The sequence below is a fragment of the Plectropomus leopardus genome, chromosome 2 (assembly GCF_008729295.1).
Source record: "Plectropomus leopardus isolate mb chromosome 2, YSFRI_Pleo_2.0, whole genome shotgun sequence".
NCBI classification, from domain to species: domain Eukaryota; kingdom Metazoa; phylum Chordata; class Actinopteri; order Perciformes; family Serranidae; genus Plectropomus; species Plectropomus leopardus.
Window position 1 is genome coordinate 37,935,965 of NC_056464.1, and position 15,000 is coordinate 37,950,964.

Sequence of the window (15,000 nt, forward strand, 5' to 3'; positions counted from 1 at the left end):
CTCTGATGGCTCACCTCGCCCCTGTATGAGGTTCAGTCAAAGTTACATTAATTTTGAGTCGTGTTTGTTAAAACTCACCTTTAGTGTGTTGAGTTTCAGCTGTTTGAAGTTGTAGTTTTCTGTCCTGTCTTAGTAGACGTTGTCAGTTTGAGCTCTCCTCAAAACGACAAACTCTGTTTCGTGTTTCCTGGTTTTGTCTCAGGTGAGAGAGGTGGAGCTCTCAATGATATTGATGATTTCCTTTTGTTCACCTGTCGTTGCTCGTCCTCTAGAAACTGTGAACATACTCAACTTATGACTCATGGGCCAAATCCTGCCTCCTGATAGAAAATGGCCACCCAGCACCCTAACTCACTAAAAACAGTGATTCACACTGGGAATAGTTTTTGCACTTTTAGTAAACATAAGGAGCCAGAGTGCATAAAAAAACATTAAAAATAAAGCTTGTTTATCAAAAAAAGTGCCAGTGGAGGATCCTCGACAACCCCGACAGAGATCCCAGCTAAACCTCGAATGTCCTAAAATCCTAAAAACATCCTAAAATCCTATATAATGAGATAACACAATCGGAGAAACATTTTAAAATCTTAGAAATGTCCTGCTGCTGCGACTGGCCTCCTGTCGAGTATCTATGATCCAATAAATAAAAGAAAAGTAGAAAAATTGCCATTTAAAAAAAAGAAGCCTTTGTTGGTTTGTGAGGATTGTTTTCTTTATAAAGTGGTGATAAAATAAAAACTAACTTCAGCCTGTAAAAGTTGTATGCCCTTTCTGTTGAGCAAATCGTGCCTAAAAATGATTTAACTGGTCCCGTGGCGTACATGACGGGAGGGAAAATTAGGAAACGTACATGATGAGCAAATAAAAAAAAAATGTGACCGAAACGTCTCACGTTGACGCGAACTAGAGCTACGTTACATCTGCAGAACCAAAGAATAAGTTCACTGTTGAATGTTACATTTAATTTATTATACACAGTATATTTCCATGATTCTTCCAAAACTTTCAATGATTTTCACTAGTTCCATGATATTTTCAGGTTTTTCAGGATTTTGGGGGTATAATATGGGTATAATAGGACAAGATTATTTTTCTTTAGCCATCAGCTCTTTGGCTGAAACGTTTCCTGATGGTTTTGTGATATTGTTAACCGGTAAACTCTAAATATTAACTGCTCCGGCTGTGAAGTGACAATAAATTCAGGACACACACACAAAAAAACAAAAACAGAACCACCAGCCTCGATGAATCAATTATTATTATTATTATTATTATTGATCCCACAGCGAACGTCAAAAGATGAAGAACGAAACATTTCTACATTCTGTTGGTTCATGTCGTGCGTTTAGTCCTTCGTCCGCTCCTCGACAGCTGGACGTCCAATCAGGCGTCAGATCCCGAAACATCAGGAAGTTCACTGGGTTTCCTCCTTTAAAGCTTTTCTACAAAAATATGACGAGCGACGTGTCACATCTGATCACTCCGTCTGATCAATAAATCAACAAAAATACAATCAGGATATGTGTACGTACATTTTTATATATAGATTTAGATTTCTCCCAGGAACAGAAGCACTAATGTACACACACACACACACACACACACACACACACACACAGACACACACACACACACACACAACTGCTGTGGGGCCTGTTGGGTCCAATCAATCAATCAATCAATCAATTGAATATCAGAAGGCAGCTTAACAATATAAACACTCAAATCAGCTTCAGGAAGTCTCTAAATACACAGAAAAGTTTTTCAGAACAGACCAGGAGAGACAGGACTGCGTTTCCCAGAATGCAGCAGGTCTCTGCAGCTTCTCAGCAGGGCCGTAACCAGGATTTACAAAACCCCCACTGAGGTCCTGAGCCCCCCCACACACTTTAAATATACGATGAGCCACCAATCAAATCCTGTTCAGTTTTATGAGTATTTAAGAAAATCACAAAATTATTTTCACTCATTTCACTGCTGCTTTGTGTTTTCTGTAAATGTTATTTTTGTACAATATCAGCTTCTCTTCACATTTAGGTATGTGATTTTGGTGTGTAAATGTAGGGGAGAAAAAACTTTTAAACTCTTAAATTTTAAAGTGAAACAGCCAAAAATGACTGATTTGAATGTCTTCAAATAAATATATTTACTATTTTTCTTTAGGTGTGTCGCACTGAACACAATGTGAGATTTTGTACAAAGTCAATGCAAAGACTCGTGGTGACTCCAGGTGGGTATTCGTGCCGGGTGGTGCAAATGACGCGACCCGATATATGAGAAGCACAATATTCTTGCTTACTGCATATTAGCATGTGTTGAAGTTTTTCCACTTGAGCGAGAAATTTGCATGGCGTTCATACTGTCATAAATACAGACACTCTCGCTCTTTCTATCTAAATCATTGTATGTAGTGCACAGCATGCACCACCACAGCTCAGTCTGCGGTCTTTACTGGTGGCTCTTCCTGGCTTTTGTATTCATGCTTCAATAATAATAAAAATGGTGTTACTTTGTGGAAATTTTCTTTCTGAACAAACTGAATTTAAAACGTATTAACATTGTTTCATAGTCGTGGTTAGGTTTAGGCAGAACTAAGTACTTTTGAGATGACATAACAGATGTAAATATGTCGCATTAATGTTTTGATATGACGCCTGTACGTAAGTAACATAATGTTACCTTAAAACTAGACTTAGACGGTATCACAGTATACCATGTTATTCATAAATACAGGCACTCTGGCTAATAAACTCATTGTATGTAGTGCACAGCAGGCACCACCAGAGCTCAGTCTCTGGTCTCAACAGGTGAAACAGGCAGCTGAGCTGAAAGACATCAAAACACCTAGTGGTGGATAAAGAAATTACATGACTGTAAACAGCCGGCGGCCAGCAGGCAGAGAAAGACTGTGAGGAAAAACGGCATGTTTTTACATTTAACGCTGTAAATTAAGGATTTATTTAGACCGAACTGAAGCTTGTGATCATTGGAACAGTGAATAAACTAACTAGAGAACCAAGAAGAGAAGCAGATAGCTTCATTTAGTTTCTGTCGAGTTTGAATGAAATGTGTTAACAAGATAAATTAATCCTCATTAGAAATCAAAAACTGTACAGTTTAATTTTTCTGTTTAATAAAGAAAATAGGTGGGAAATTTTCACTTTTTAGTCCTGGTCTTCTTCTTCTACAAAAACAATATTTGGACTTTGGAAGTGGATCTGACAAAATGAAACATATACCTCAGGCTTTTGTTTCTCCCTATTCTCTGATATTTTATAGACAAAATTGCCACATTAATCAATAATAAAACTAACTAATATGTGCAGCTCTAATAAAATCCACCTCATGTCATTTCAAACATTAACAGAGGGTTTGACCTCAGTCCTCAGTGGAAGCTACGGCCCTGCTTCCCAACACGCTCCGACACTCAACAGGCAACTTTTAGAGGCAACTTTTAATGATTGAAACAATATGTATAATTCAAGAAGAAGAAAGCAGAATTATAATAACCTAAAAGGCCGTGCTGATTGAATTCAGGCTTGTTGCTGTCTCTGTCTGATCACTGAAGATATCTGAGATATTTGCAGTGATTTAGACGTCTGTCATCACATCTTTATCCATGTAATCTCGGCCGAAAAAAGAGAGAGAAGGTAAAAAGAAAAACAAAAGCTCAAACGTGAATGAAAACATTAACGAGGTGAACAGTTCAAGATCTAAATATTTGACCGACTTGGAACAGGATCCAAAATAGAACCAGCTACCGGAGCCCAAACCAAACTCTGTACATAAATATAGATTAATTTAAAGTTAAAAGTTGCACGTGAAAACACTAAAACTCCTCACGGTCCTGCACTCTGATTGGCTGCATTTCCAGTTTAAGGAAAGCAAATCTGCTGAATCGTCAGTTCAAATGCTGACTCAACACAATTTTAGTGATTCTTCAGCAGAATTTAAACACTCAAAAAAAAACCCCCAACAAAATCTAGCATTGTCTTTATTAAACATATGAGATCTGTATGTGCAGAAGCAAAAAGACACTCAAGTTCTTTTAATGTGAACTTTTTTAACAGGAAAACTAACATTTCTGCATTTGAAGGGTAAATCAGAGACCTGAAATACAGGTTTGTTTTTCTAAAAGTTAAGAAACATCGCCATGTTGGAGGACTGACAGCTGTTGGGAACCGGTCATATTTAAACTGGTACCAGTACCGAACAGTACCTTTTCTTTGATACTTAACTCTGTTTTGTTGTTTAGTAATGTTATGATCCAACTCCGTGCAAAACGAGAATCTGAAGTACCAAAATAATTCAGTCAGTACCTTTTAAAGTACCGAGTTTTAAACCTGACCTCATTTACAGTAAATTTAAAAGCTCTTCCTCTGTCTACCTGCAGAAAAAACTATAATCTGATGTAACGTCAAGAGTAAAAATGTCTGTTTAAACTGGTAAAACGAATAATCAGAACTCAAACAATTAGTCAATCATCAGATAATTAATCAGCAGTGGATTAATTATAAATTCTAAAGCAAAAGGTTAGAAATTTACAAAAAATTCCTCCTAAAATTAAAACTTCAATAACATTTGATAGGAGTTTTTCTGTCTAATTGGTTTTTTTTTTTTTTAAATTTTAAACAATATAAAGATCAAATAATTGGCAGACAAATCTATAATAAATATCAGCATGAGCCCTGAAAACAAAGTTGAGGGACACATGAGCTCCCTTACATTTTTAAATGATCACAATGATCAAATTTAACAGCATTAATTGTGTCATCTGATAAAGAAAATGCATTGATTATTACTTGTTTCTATGGACATTTTTTCAGTCAGGGTCATTTATGACCTGACTGATACTGGACGTCTATGGCCAATAAAAAAAGTGACTATTATGTATTATTATGTACAATAAAAACAAAACATAAATATTTTGATAAGGAACCCTTAGATTTTTTTTAAAGAACTGTGACCAAGAAATGCATTAAACTGGACATTTTATAGTGCAAAAACACATTTATCAGTGCTTTCTGACAGACAACTTTGTCTTGGAGACACTGTTCTCAAACTGATTAACACACGGCAATATTGTGCTGACGATTCTTGTTATTTATTAGCAGTTTAACATTTTTTTCGTACATATGGCGACCAATAGGTGACGAGAAATGTCCAAAATGTGTGTGCATTAATTTGGAAACAGTATCACATAATTTGCCAACTCTGTACAAGTCACAACAGCTACAGACCAAATTTAAGGGTTCCTGATCAAAAAACTGCTTTAAGTAGGGATGCACAATAATATAAGCACGTCATCGGCGAGGTCGTTAGCACGGCCGTAAGAGTGTGGTTAATATGATGTTAATTCCACAACAGAAGAGACTTGATGACTGATGAAATTTCAGACATCATTTCAGGTATTCGTGGATATATTGATATCAACAAACAATCCAATATTGTGCATCCCTATTTTAAAGCCTCAAAACTCTTGTGTGTGTAAATCTCTGATTTTCTTTTTCATTAACTTACATCTATAAAGTTTATTTTCTGTGGTAGCAGAGGGTTCAGTTACATCTTCCAACATGGCGATGTGTTTCCTGTAATTGCTGAAAACTGCAGTCAAACGGTCACAGAGCTGCACGTCACCAGCAGCTGCTAGTTTTCTTTACAGTTTCGTTATTTTAGCCTGAAATCTTCTCGCTGTTGCTAATCTGCTTCTCCAAATCAATGTTGCCTCTAAAAGTTGCCAACAAATCACTGCCTTCTTCTAATTATTTGTTGCATTAAGCAACTAATTATTTACACATTCGCACACAGGAACATTTCTAATCCGTCTCCACAGACAGGAGCCCTAAACGGCACCATTTGGCATCCCAACAGTCACTGCTGCTGTTTGAAGGTGAAATTGTGAAAAAGTTCAAATTTCCGTACAGGTCAAAGAAAGCAAGTGACCTCTGACGACGCGCCGTTAAGAAAAACATCCGACCTCCCAGCTGCTCCCAGAGCTGTTTTTGTTCTCACATATTTACAAACTAACTACAGAGCCGGGTTTATTCCAGAGTCGTGAGTTTGACTCTTTGAGATGATCGGGAACAAACACTCAACGCTCACGGACCCACAGTCAGCTCGTTAAAACCTCCGCTCACCGTGGCTCAACCACAGTGGAGCTGCAGGATGAGTCACTAAACCCCACCCTCCTGGGAGTCCAGGCGAACCGGCAAATCAAGCACACCCAGGACTGAAGAGACAGTTTCCTGTCGATCATTCGACCAGGAAGTAACTAAAACAACAGTTCTACCTGTAAGACTGGGTCGCACAAAAGTCCACAATCGAAATGCAAAAAAAAAAAAAAAAAAAAAGAGCAAAAGATGGTCACTGCTGCAACAGGAAACAACAACAAAAAATGTTTAAAACAAATCTAAACGGTCTAAAAGGAAGCAGAAAATAAAATAAGACACAGCTCCAGCGATTGATCGGTCCGCAGTCTGAACGGGAAGTCTGCGAGTTTGATTTGTGCCGTTAAACTACACAGTTAACCAGCAGGGAAACAAAACTATCATTTGTGATTGGTCGGAGGGGGCAGGAGAGGGGCGGAGCGATCGTTGGTGAGGGTCCGTTTGAGCTTCACCAATCTGATCTGGGTCAGCATGCTCCCCGCTCCCTCCGGGGGCGGCGGCTCCGGCAGCTCCGGGCTCTGGTCCTGGCTGCAGGGCGGAGGAACCTGGGGCTGGAGGTGAGCGCCGTGGCCCAGAACGGAGGGCTCTCCCTGGGTAGCGGAGGCCTGGATCGTGGCCTGGTGGTGCTGCTGGTACAGCCTCTGTTTCTGCTGCTGGTTCAGCAACTCCGCATACTGGTCTTGTTGCAGTTGCTGGGGTTGCTGCAGCAGTGATTGTTGATGCTGAAGTTGCTGCTGAAGTTGCTGCTGATGTTGCTGCTGTAGTTGCTGCTGATGTTGTTGCTGCTGCTGAATCTGGAGTTGCTGGTTGTGTTGCTGTAGTTGAGTACGTTGCTGCTGATGATTTAGTTGTTGGTTGAGTTGCTGCGGTTGCTGGTACTGTCTCTGTTGTTGCTGTTTGGCGTTGCTGCCCTCTGGTGGCAGGGAGGGAACAGTAGGAACAGGCACCGGGATGGGCATCTGACCTGGGACCAGCTGGTAGTACGGCGAGGAGGGGGGAGGTAAGGCACTGAGGCTCTGCGTGGAGGTGCAGAGTTTACTGTAACCTAAGCCTCCTGCTCCTCCTGCAGAGGGCGCCGTGAAAACATTCTCATCGCTGCCGCCGTTTCCTGCCAGCGCCTTGAGGGGAACCTGCGGGGTGCTGATGGGGATGGGAACCCCCCCGCTGATCGTGCCCCGGCGATACTGGGGCTTGGACGACGGTTTGCGTCGGATGGTTGCCGTGTGGGACGGCAGCTGGCGGGCGGACCTGCCGGTCAATTCGGGCTCAGCCAGCAGGCTGACGGTAGAGGCGGGACGCTTGGACTGAGCAAACTTCCTGTACTGGAAACTGAGGTCGGAGTTCCTCGGGATGGTCGAGGACTTGTCGAAGTCTGACTGGCTGTTGCCGTGGGAGAGGTGATGTAAGGAGATGGAGTCGGCGTCTCCATGGAGAGAGATGGACTCGTAGTCAACTAGAGAAAGACAAAGAGAGTATTATTTGCTGCTCCGCATTCAGACTTGTGTTATTCTAGAAACGTCCTAAAATCTTACAAATGTCCCGAAATGTCCTAAAGTCCTGAAAACATCTTCAAATTCTATAAATGTCTTTGAATCCCAAAAATGTCCTTAAATCTGAGAAATGTACTAAAAATCCAAGAAACATCCTAAAATTCAGAAACGTCTTGAAGTCCTGGAAATGTTGTTAAATTCGAAAAACGTCTTAAGATCCTAGAAAGGTGCTTAAATCCAAGAAATGTCCTAAACTACTAGAAATGTCCTAAAATCCTAAAAAAGTCTGAAAACCCTTGAAATGTCTTAAAGTCCTGGAAATGTTATAAAATGTCAAAAACGTCTTAAAATCATAGAAACGTCCTAGAAATGTCTTAAAATCTGAGAAACATGCTAAATCCGAGCAATGTCCTAAAATCCAAGAAAAGTACTAAAATACAGCAATGACTTCTGTTTTTCTGGAATATTCTGATGATATTTGAGTGTTTTCATCTCCTCATTTGACAGACGTCAGCAGAAGCAAATATTAACATCAGTGACATGAAGACAGTGTGTGTGTGTGTGTGTGTGTGTGTGTGTGAACATTTAGGAGATGCACACTCATCTTTGTAGCACAATAAAACTGGATAACTTCTACTTAATTATACAAACAAACAAACAAACAAAAAATGAACACATTCATATACAGTTCTGACAGACCTCGTTTAGCGTGGCAGCTTTGAAGGCTTTAGGTCAGACTTACTCTTTTTTAGTTTTTAAATATATTTTTGAGCATTTTTCATCATAAAGCTTGATGCAGACGTGATGACATGCAGTCGAACCCTCACTGGGAGTTAAAGCAGGCAGACAGACAGAGACAGACGGACAGATAAACAGACAAGAAGATGGAGACCTACCATAGAGGGGAGGATCTCTCTTTACAGCTGGAAGAGAAGGAAGGAAGTTTAGCCGAGAAAACACAAAACTACTGAGAGAACAACAGAGAACCAGAGAGGAGAAAAACACCAGCAACACACAGAAATACAGAAGAAACGAGTAAATGACAGAGAGAGTCAGTTTCATCCAAACATGAACAGAAAATATCATTAAAACACAGAAGACAGCAGAGAGGGTCAGTCACACAGATGATGTGTAGAAGTCAGAGCTCGTGAGCGAGTAAAAAAGATTCAGTCTCTTTTTCCACACTCGTGTTTGTCGGTGAAGCTGGATCTTTAGTTTTTTTTGGATCACAGATTGTTGCTTTAAGTCAGACAGCTCGTAGTTTCTGGTTGGCTGAGCATAATCTGAAGCTCACTCACATCTTTTCAGGTTTGTGGATTTAGCAGGAAACATCTTTTTGATGAAAATCAATTTGTTTAACACTATGAGCCTTATTAAGGAAAAAAACAACATGGTTTTGGATTTTTACAGTTGTGTGTCTGTACTAACCGTGTGTGTGTGTGTGTGTGTGTGTGTGTGTGTGTGTGTTGTATACTCACTGTGTGTGTGTATGGTGTCCTCAGAGCAGGACGGGGTGGTGGTCTGGGTGCTGTAGCCGCTGGAACAGTGCAGAGAGTCCCTGCTGCTCCTCGGGGCGTCCGAATTCAACGCACCCAACGTCAACGCCAGCTGATCCCGGGCCGAGCAAGACTGAGAGAGACAGAGACAGAAGATGGTGAGGGCAAAAATTAAGTACAATAATGTTTCATTTTTAATTGTTCAAACAGCACAACACGTTTTAACAGAGAGAAATAGAAAGAGGAGAGCAGCGTTCCTACGAATGCCATGGGAAACAATTTCAAAACTTTTCCATGACTTTTTAAGGACCCAACACATTTTTTTTTCTTGTGCCTCTTGTCTGAAATTTTTGAAACAAATAAGATTAAAAATCAAACTTAATTTCAGCATCTCACATGATGTGTTTAAAGACTGTCGGAAACTTTTAAATCCAACAATAATTTTCTCTTTGTAGTTTCTGGCTGTGATAAATGCTGTTATTTTAGTGATTTTTTAAAATAACATGCCTTTCAAAAATCTTAAGAAAAACAACTCTAACAAACAAACAAAAAAAGAAAGAAAGAAAATCAAATTGTTTAAGTTTTATTTGAATAAAAATTGCCAAAAACCCCATCAGAACTTCTTTAAAGAAAACATACCTTTCTGACCCATTTTCTACAAAAAGACAAAAACAAAACATTTCCTATTTCTATTTAATTTTTGTATACACATCAGTAAAAAGAAAATAGAAAGAAAAAAAAATCACTATTTTCTTTTTTTAAGTTTCCTTACAAAAGTCCTTTTTTCAGATAAGACAAACCCTTTAAAAATCTGTGGTAAAATAAATACAAAATACAACCATTTATAATTGTACGCCCCCCTCTGACCGAAAAGTGCATAAAAATACAAGGAGGACAAGGAGGTAAAGAGGAGAGGAGACATGGCAAGAGTGGAGACGAAAGAAGACGAGGAATGAGGAGAGGACATGAGACAAGACATGTGTCCTCCTCTGCTGCTAAAGATTTCTAATCAGTTTTCACATTTGTTTAGTTGCACTTAAAAATAAAAAAGTTTTGGGATCAAGCAGCAGTCAGTCATACTTCTGATATCTTTTTAGTGTTTATTTTCTCACATTAACGTGTGTGTGTGTGTGTGTGTGTGTGTGTGTGTGTGTGTGTGTGTTACCTTCCCAGACGCAGACATGGCTCGGGCTCTCTCTCCATGGTGTGAGTAGGCGATGTGTGGGGGGGCCAACAGGCCGTTCTCGGCCCCTCCTCCGCTCCCTCCAGGAACCAGCTGATTGGTGGAGCCGACTGCATCCTGTCATGAAGAAACCCGTCAGAGTCAGTTTAACGAACACGTGCTGTCAGCGTTAACCACAGTGTGACGCACACAGACGGCAGGTACAAAAACAACGCCAGATTTACACACTAATACTGTTAATACTGTGATTCTTAGTCCTAAAACTGCGGGTCCCTCTGAGGGGAAATCCTCGGTCCACTAAACGAGTCTCTGTTACAGTCTGTGGTTCAGTAAATCACCGAAAAGACGTTTGTCAGCGTTACTCGACTTGTTTTGGTTAGGGGCCACTTTTGCAAAATGACAGGAGGCCAAGGGCCAGACACAGGGGCCCCATACATGTTTCTAAAATTTTAGGACATTTCTAGATGTTTCTAAGATTTTAGGACATATCTTGGACTTAAGGATATTTCTTGGATTCTAGGACATTTTAGGGATTTTCATACATTTCTCTGATTTTCATACATTTTCTGGATTTTAGGACATTTCTTAGAATTAATGATGTTTCTAGGACTTAAGGACATTTCTTGGATTTTAGCTAATTACTAGGATTTGGGGACTTTTGTCAGATTTTAGGACATTTCTTTGATTTTAAGACATTGATCTTATTTTCTTCTGATTCTGGGATTTTCTGATGTTTCTAAGATTTTAAAAACATTTCTTAAAATTTAAGTAATTTCTAGGATTTTGGGACTTAGCTGTAAAATGAGAAAGTCACAGACTTTCTCATTTTACAGCTAAACAGTACAGTGAAAATATGATTCTGAGCAGGCTCGGGCAGAACGTAATATTCAAACCTCCCCTAAATTTCACTGGGGTGTGCAGTATATGACAGTATGTGTGTGGCGCTAAGTGTGTGTTTAAGTGTGTGCATTCTGCGGCACGCCTTACAACCTGAAGTAATGAATTACTCTTTAAGAGTAAGGCGTTATTTGGAAACTGCGGGCTAAAAAAAATTAAACTTTGCAGGTTTAACTGTTTACATTAATTAAAAATATATTTAACTGTTTGTCCAAAATGTACAGAAAGACAAACACGATGTATCAAAAAAGTCAAAGACATACAGATACAAACAGACGTTACGTTAAAAGAGGATAAACACACACACAGCCAGGCAAACAGAAAAAAAAACAAATCACTGCACATGTGAGCACACAAACACACAAATACACAAAGTTTTATGAATTATTCCAAAACTCAGGGTTCCCAAAGGTTGTCATGGACAAAATTTCTACACTTTTCCATGACTTTTCAAGGACCAAAATACATTTATTTTTGTTGCCCCACTTGGCCGGGCATTTTTCAACATATGACATTTAAACTATATTTATACATAATTTGTGCATCCCACCTGATGTGTTCGAGGACCATCAGAAATTTGAAAACTCAACGATAATTTCTGTTTTTAGAGTATCTGTTTTATAGTCTGTTATAAATTATAATGATATATTATATTATAATAATTTATAATAAATTATAAATAACATAACACTGTTATAAATAGTGTCATTCTACATGCCTTTCAAAAATAAAACACAGGCAAAAGTTTTAAAAAATTACCAAACAAATTCAACAGAAAACAAACTTTAAAAATTACTATAAAAATTGCCAAATTAAAAAAAAAAAAAGAAGGAAAGAAATTCCCAAAAATTAAAAGAAAACACGTCTTTCAATGTCGTGGGCAATATGGTAAAATAAATGCAAAATACAGTCTTTTAAAGTTGTATGCCCATCAGTCAAAAGTGCTTAAAAAATTATTTGACATCTAGTGGGCATACATGAGGGAGAGACGAAACGCAGGGAGAGCTTCGTAACGTTGTCAGCTACAGAAAATAAATTTGATGTCATTTTACATCATTGTATTTAACTTGTTACGCATTTTACATGATTTTTCCAAAACTTTCATTGATTTTTTACAAGTTCCACGACTTTTCCAGGCCTGGAAAATGACTGTGGGAACCCTGAAAACTTCTCCAGATTTTAATGAGATGAAAGCAGAGCTGGTATACAGAAATATGAGGCTCAACCTGAGACATTCGGATGAAGTCGGAGACATGAAAAGGTGAATCGAAGGTGTAAAATCAGTGTGAGCTGATGGAAAACACGTGGAATAAAACGGTAAAACAGCAGGAGATCACGTGACCGATGGAGGAACAACACAGGACGGTACTCGGGTTGGGGGGGTATAATAGTTGTAGTTTTTTTCTCACGGTGGTCATATCCCTGCGGCTAACGCGGCGGCTCAGCGCGGGTTGGTGGCCATGGCCGGCAGCGTAACCGTAGCGACCACGGCTGCCTTGACGACCGAGGCGAGAGGGGGAGTTCCCTTCGCTGAGGGACCGCCCGGTTTCATCACAGCCAATCAGCAGATAGGGGGAGGAGCAGCGCTACACACAGGAGAGGGTGAGAGCGCTGTGTAGTCCTTGTCACGGTGAAAAGCTTTTATTTTGTAAATCCTCAAAACTAAAAGTGTCATTTTAAAGAGTGCGGGGCGGCGAGCCGGGAGAGGGCTCAGAGTGTGTGTGTGGAAGTGTAATTTTGTACCTTTAACATATTGAAACGAATATGCATTTTAGTGTAATTTCAGTTTAAAGACACACGTTCATTGATTCTGGCCAATATAAGATGATTCTCTGAGTACCGCTGATGTACAGACCATGGCCAAAAGTATGTGGACACCTAATCATTCTTTGTAGCACCTGATAATGTACTAATTTCCTAAAAATGTAATAACATTTGCACGTAAAATGCAATCATGAAATAATCTGACCAATAACGTAATAAAATGTCCTAACTAGAAGTGACATTTTTACCATAATTCCTTATAATATTCTTGGGAATTTATTTCACAACACAAAGTGATGCAAACTTTACCTTATCAGAAAATACGGTATCTCACCAGTACTACCACTTGCAAACGGTTGTAAATTTCAAATTCTTTTCCACCAGAAAGGTATTATTTCATTATCAGTAACACCATATAATATCATTCAAGATATTTTATTACATTATTGGTCAAGTTACTGCATTACTGGGTTATATTACATTTTTAATCAGGTTAAGTGCAAGTTTAATGACATTTTCAGTTCTTTCACACCAAACTGGGAAGCGATTTTTGTATGGAGATGGCGTTGTGCACGGGGGCACGAGTGTATCACATGTATGTGACAAGTACTACAAAACAAAGTAAATGTCATCAAGCTCTATTAGAGAAGACTATTATTTTGAAATACTTATAGATGGTTGTGTTTATCTGAGCAAAAAATTAAACTGTATAAAGGAAACTTTTCAGGTGAAGCAACTCTGTATCTGTGTGTGTGTGTGTGTGTGTGTGTGTGTGTGTGTGTGTGTGTGTACCTGGATGTGTACACCATCGACAGCACAGCTGATAGAGTCCAAGGAGGGAACGTGTCTCACTGATCCAGACTGGTAGTTACTGGAAAAACACACAAACGCCAAAATTTAACAGCACCAACAGACTCTGATCTGCTAAAAAAAATACAAATTCAGCTAAAACCTGAAATGTCAACATCGAATAACAACGAGAAACACTTTGTAAACGCTTTAAAGTGGATTGTGTATACATGTTTTAAAGTAGTTTATGTAAATTGGGAATGTATTTATAGGGGTAGGAATAAATAAGTGTGTACTTCTTCCTACTCCTTTTCCAACATGTGATATTTAAGTTTAAGTGATTTGAGTATTTGTTCATTGCAATTGATGTAAGGTTTTTTTACATGTTCAAAGTAAAGATTCATTAAACTAAATTCAATAAAACATAGAGTGCCTCTGTTCCAGCTGTACAGAAAAATGAAAAATGAGTATTCTTAATTTTGCTGTTTTAGTGACAAAACCAAAATAATACTTCTGCAGTACAGTTATATGAAAAAAAAAAACGAATATGATTTTCTACAAATCTTTTCTAGCTTTGTGTGTGTGTGTGTGTGTGTGTGTGTGTTACCTGCTGATGCTGCTCTTCCTGGACAGTGTACTGGGAGAAGCTGGAGGAGTCTGATAGGTGTAGTTGAAGTCAGAACCTTTTAGGTCCAAAATCACCTGAGAAACAAAAACAAAGCACACAAACAATGTGAATGCATGTGTGTTTCTGCCCCTAAATAACCCAACTCATGGATTCCTACTGATGACACTGATCTTAATAATAACTCAAAAATATTTAGTTTCATTAAGAAAAAAAGGAAAAAAAAGCTCAGTTATTTCCCGAACTAGCTGGTCACTTTAGTTTTTATCAAATGTTTCTCAAACAGGAGGAAATGGTGAATTTGTTGGGGACTATTTCCTGTGGCAGATTAATCCAGATTTGGAGCTTTAGTGAGTAACCATGCATGGGGCTGCTGCAACCGGCCCCTGGCCTCCTGTCATTTTGCAAAATCGGCCCCCAAGAAAAGCACTTTGAGGGCCCCTGAGCTAAAGGAAACTTCAGAGAAGGAGGAAGAGGAGGATACCTGCTCGCTGGCCGGTGGGAGTTTATGAGGCTCGGCTGTCAGGTTGGTCAAATCTTCCAGAATGGTCTGCAGGTGGGTCACTTCACCCAGCATGTTGATCTCATG

General features: G+C 39.1%; 1 protein-coding gene across 1 annotated transcript in view; it reads right to left on the reverse strand.

Moving 5' to 3' along the window:
* Nucleotides 1-3,980: 3,980 nt before the first annotated feature.
* The window catches only part of mtss1 (MTSS I-BAR domain containing 1), a 66,048-nt gene continuing 55,028 nt past the window's right edge, over nt 3,981-15,000 (reverse strand). Inside the window, 8 exon segments of the mRNA XM_042510325.1 lie at nt 3,981-7,620; nt 8,554-8,580; nt 9,136-9,286; nt 10,319-10,453; nt 12,643-12,819; nt 13,790-13,868; nt 14,394-14,488; nt 14,896-15,000. The exon segment at nt 14,896-15,000 is cut by the window's right edge and continues 3 nt beyond it. Coding sequence (XP_042366259.1) covers nt 6,548-7,620; nt 8,554-8,580; nt 9,136-9,286; nt 10,319-10,453; nt 12,643-12,819; nt 13,790-13,868; nt 14,394-14,488; nt 14,896-15,000 — 1,842 coding nt within the window. The 3' untranslated portion in view covers nt 3,981-6,547.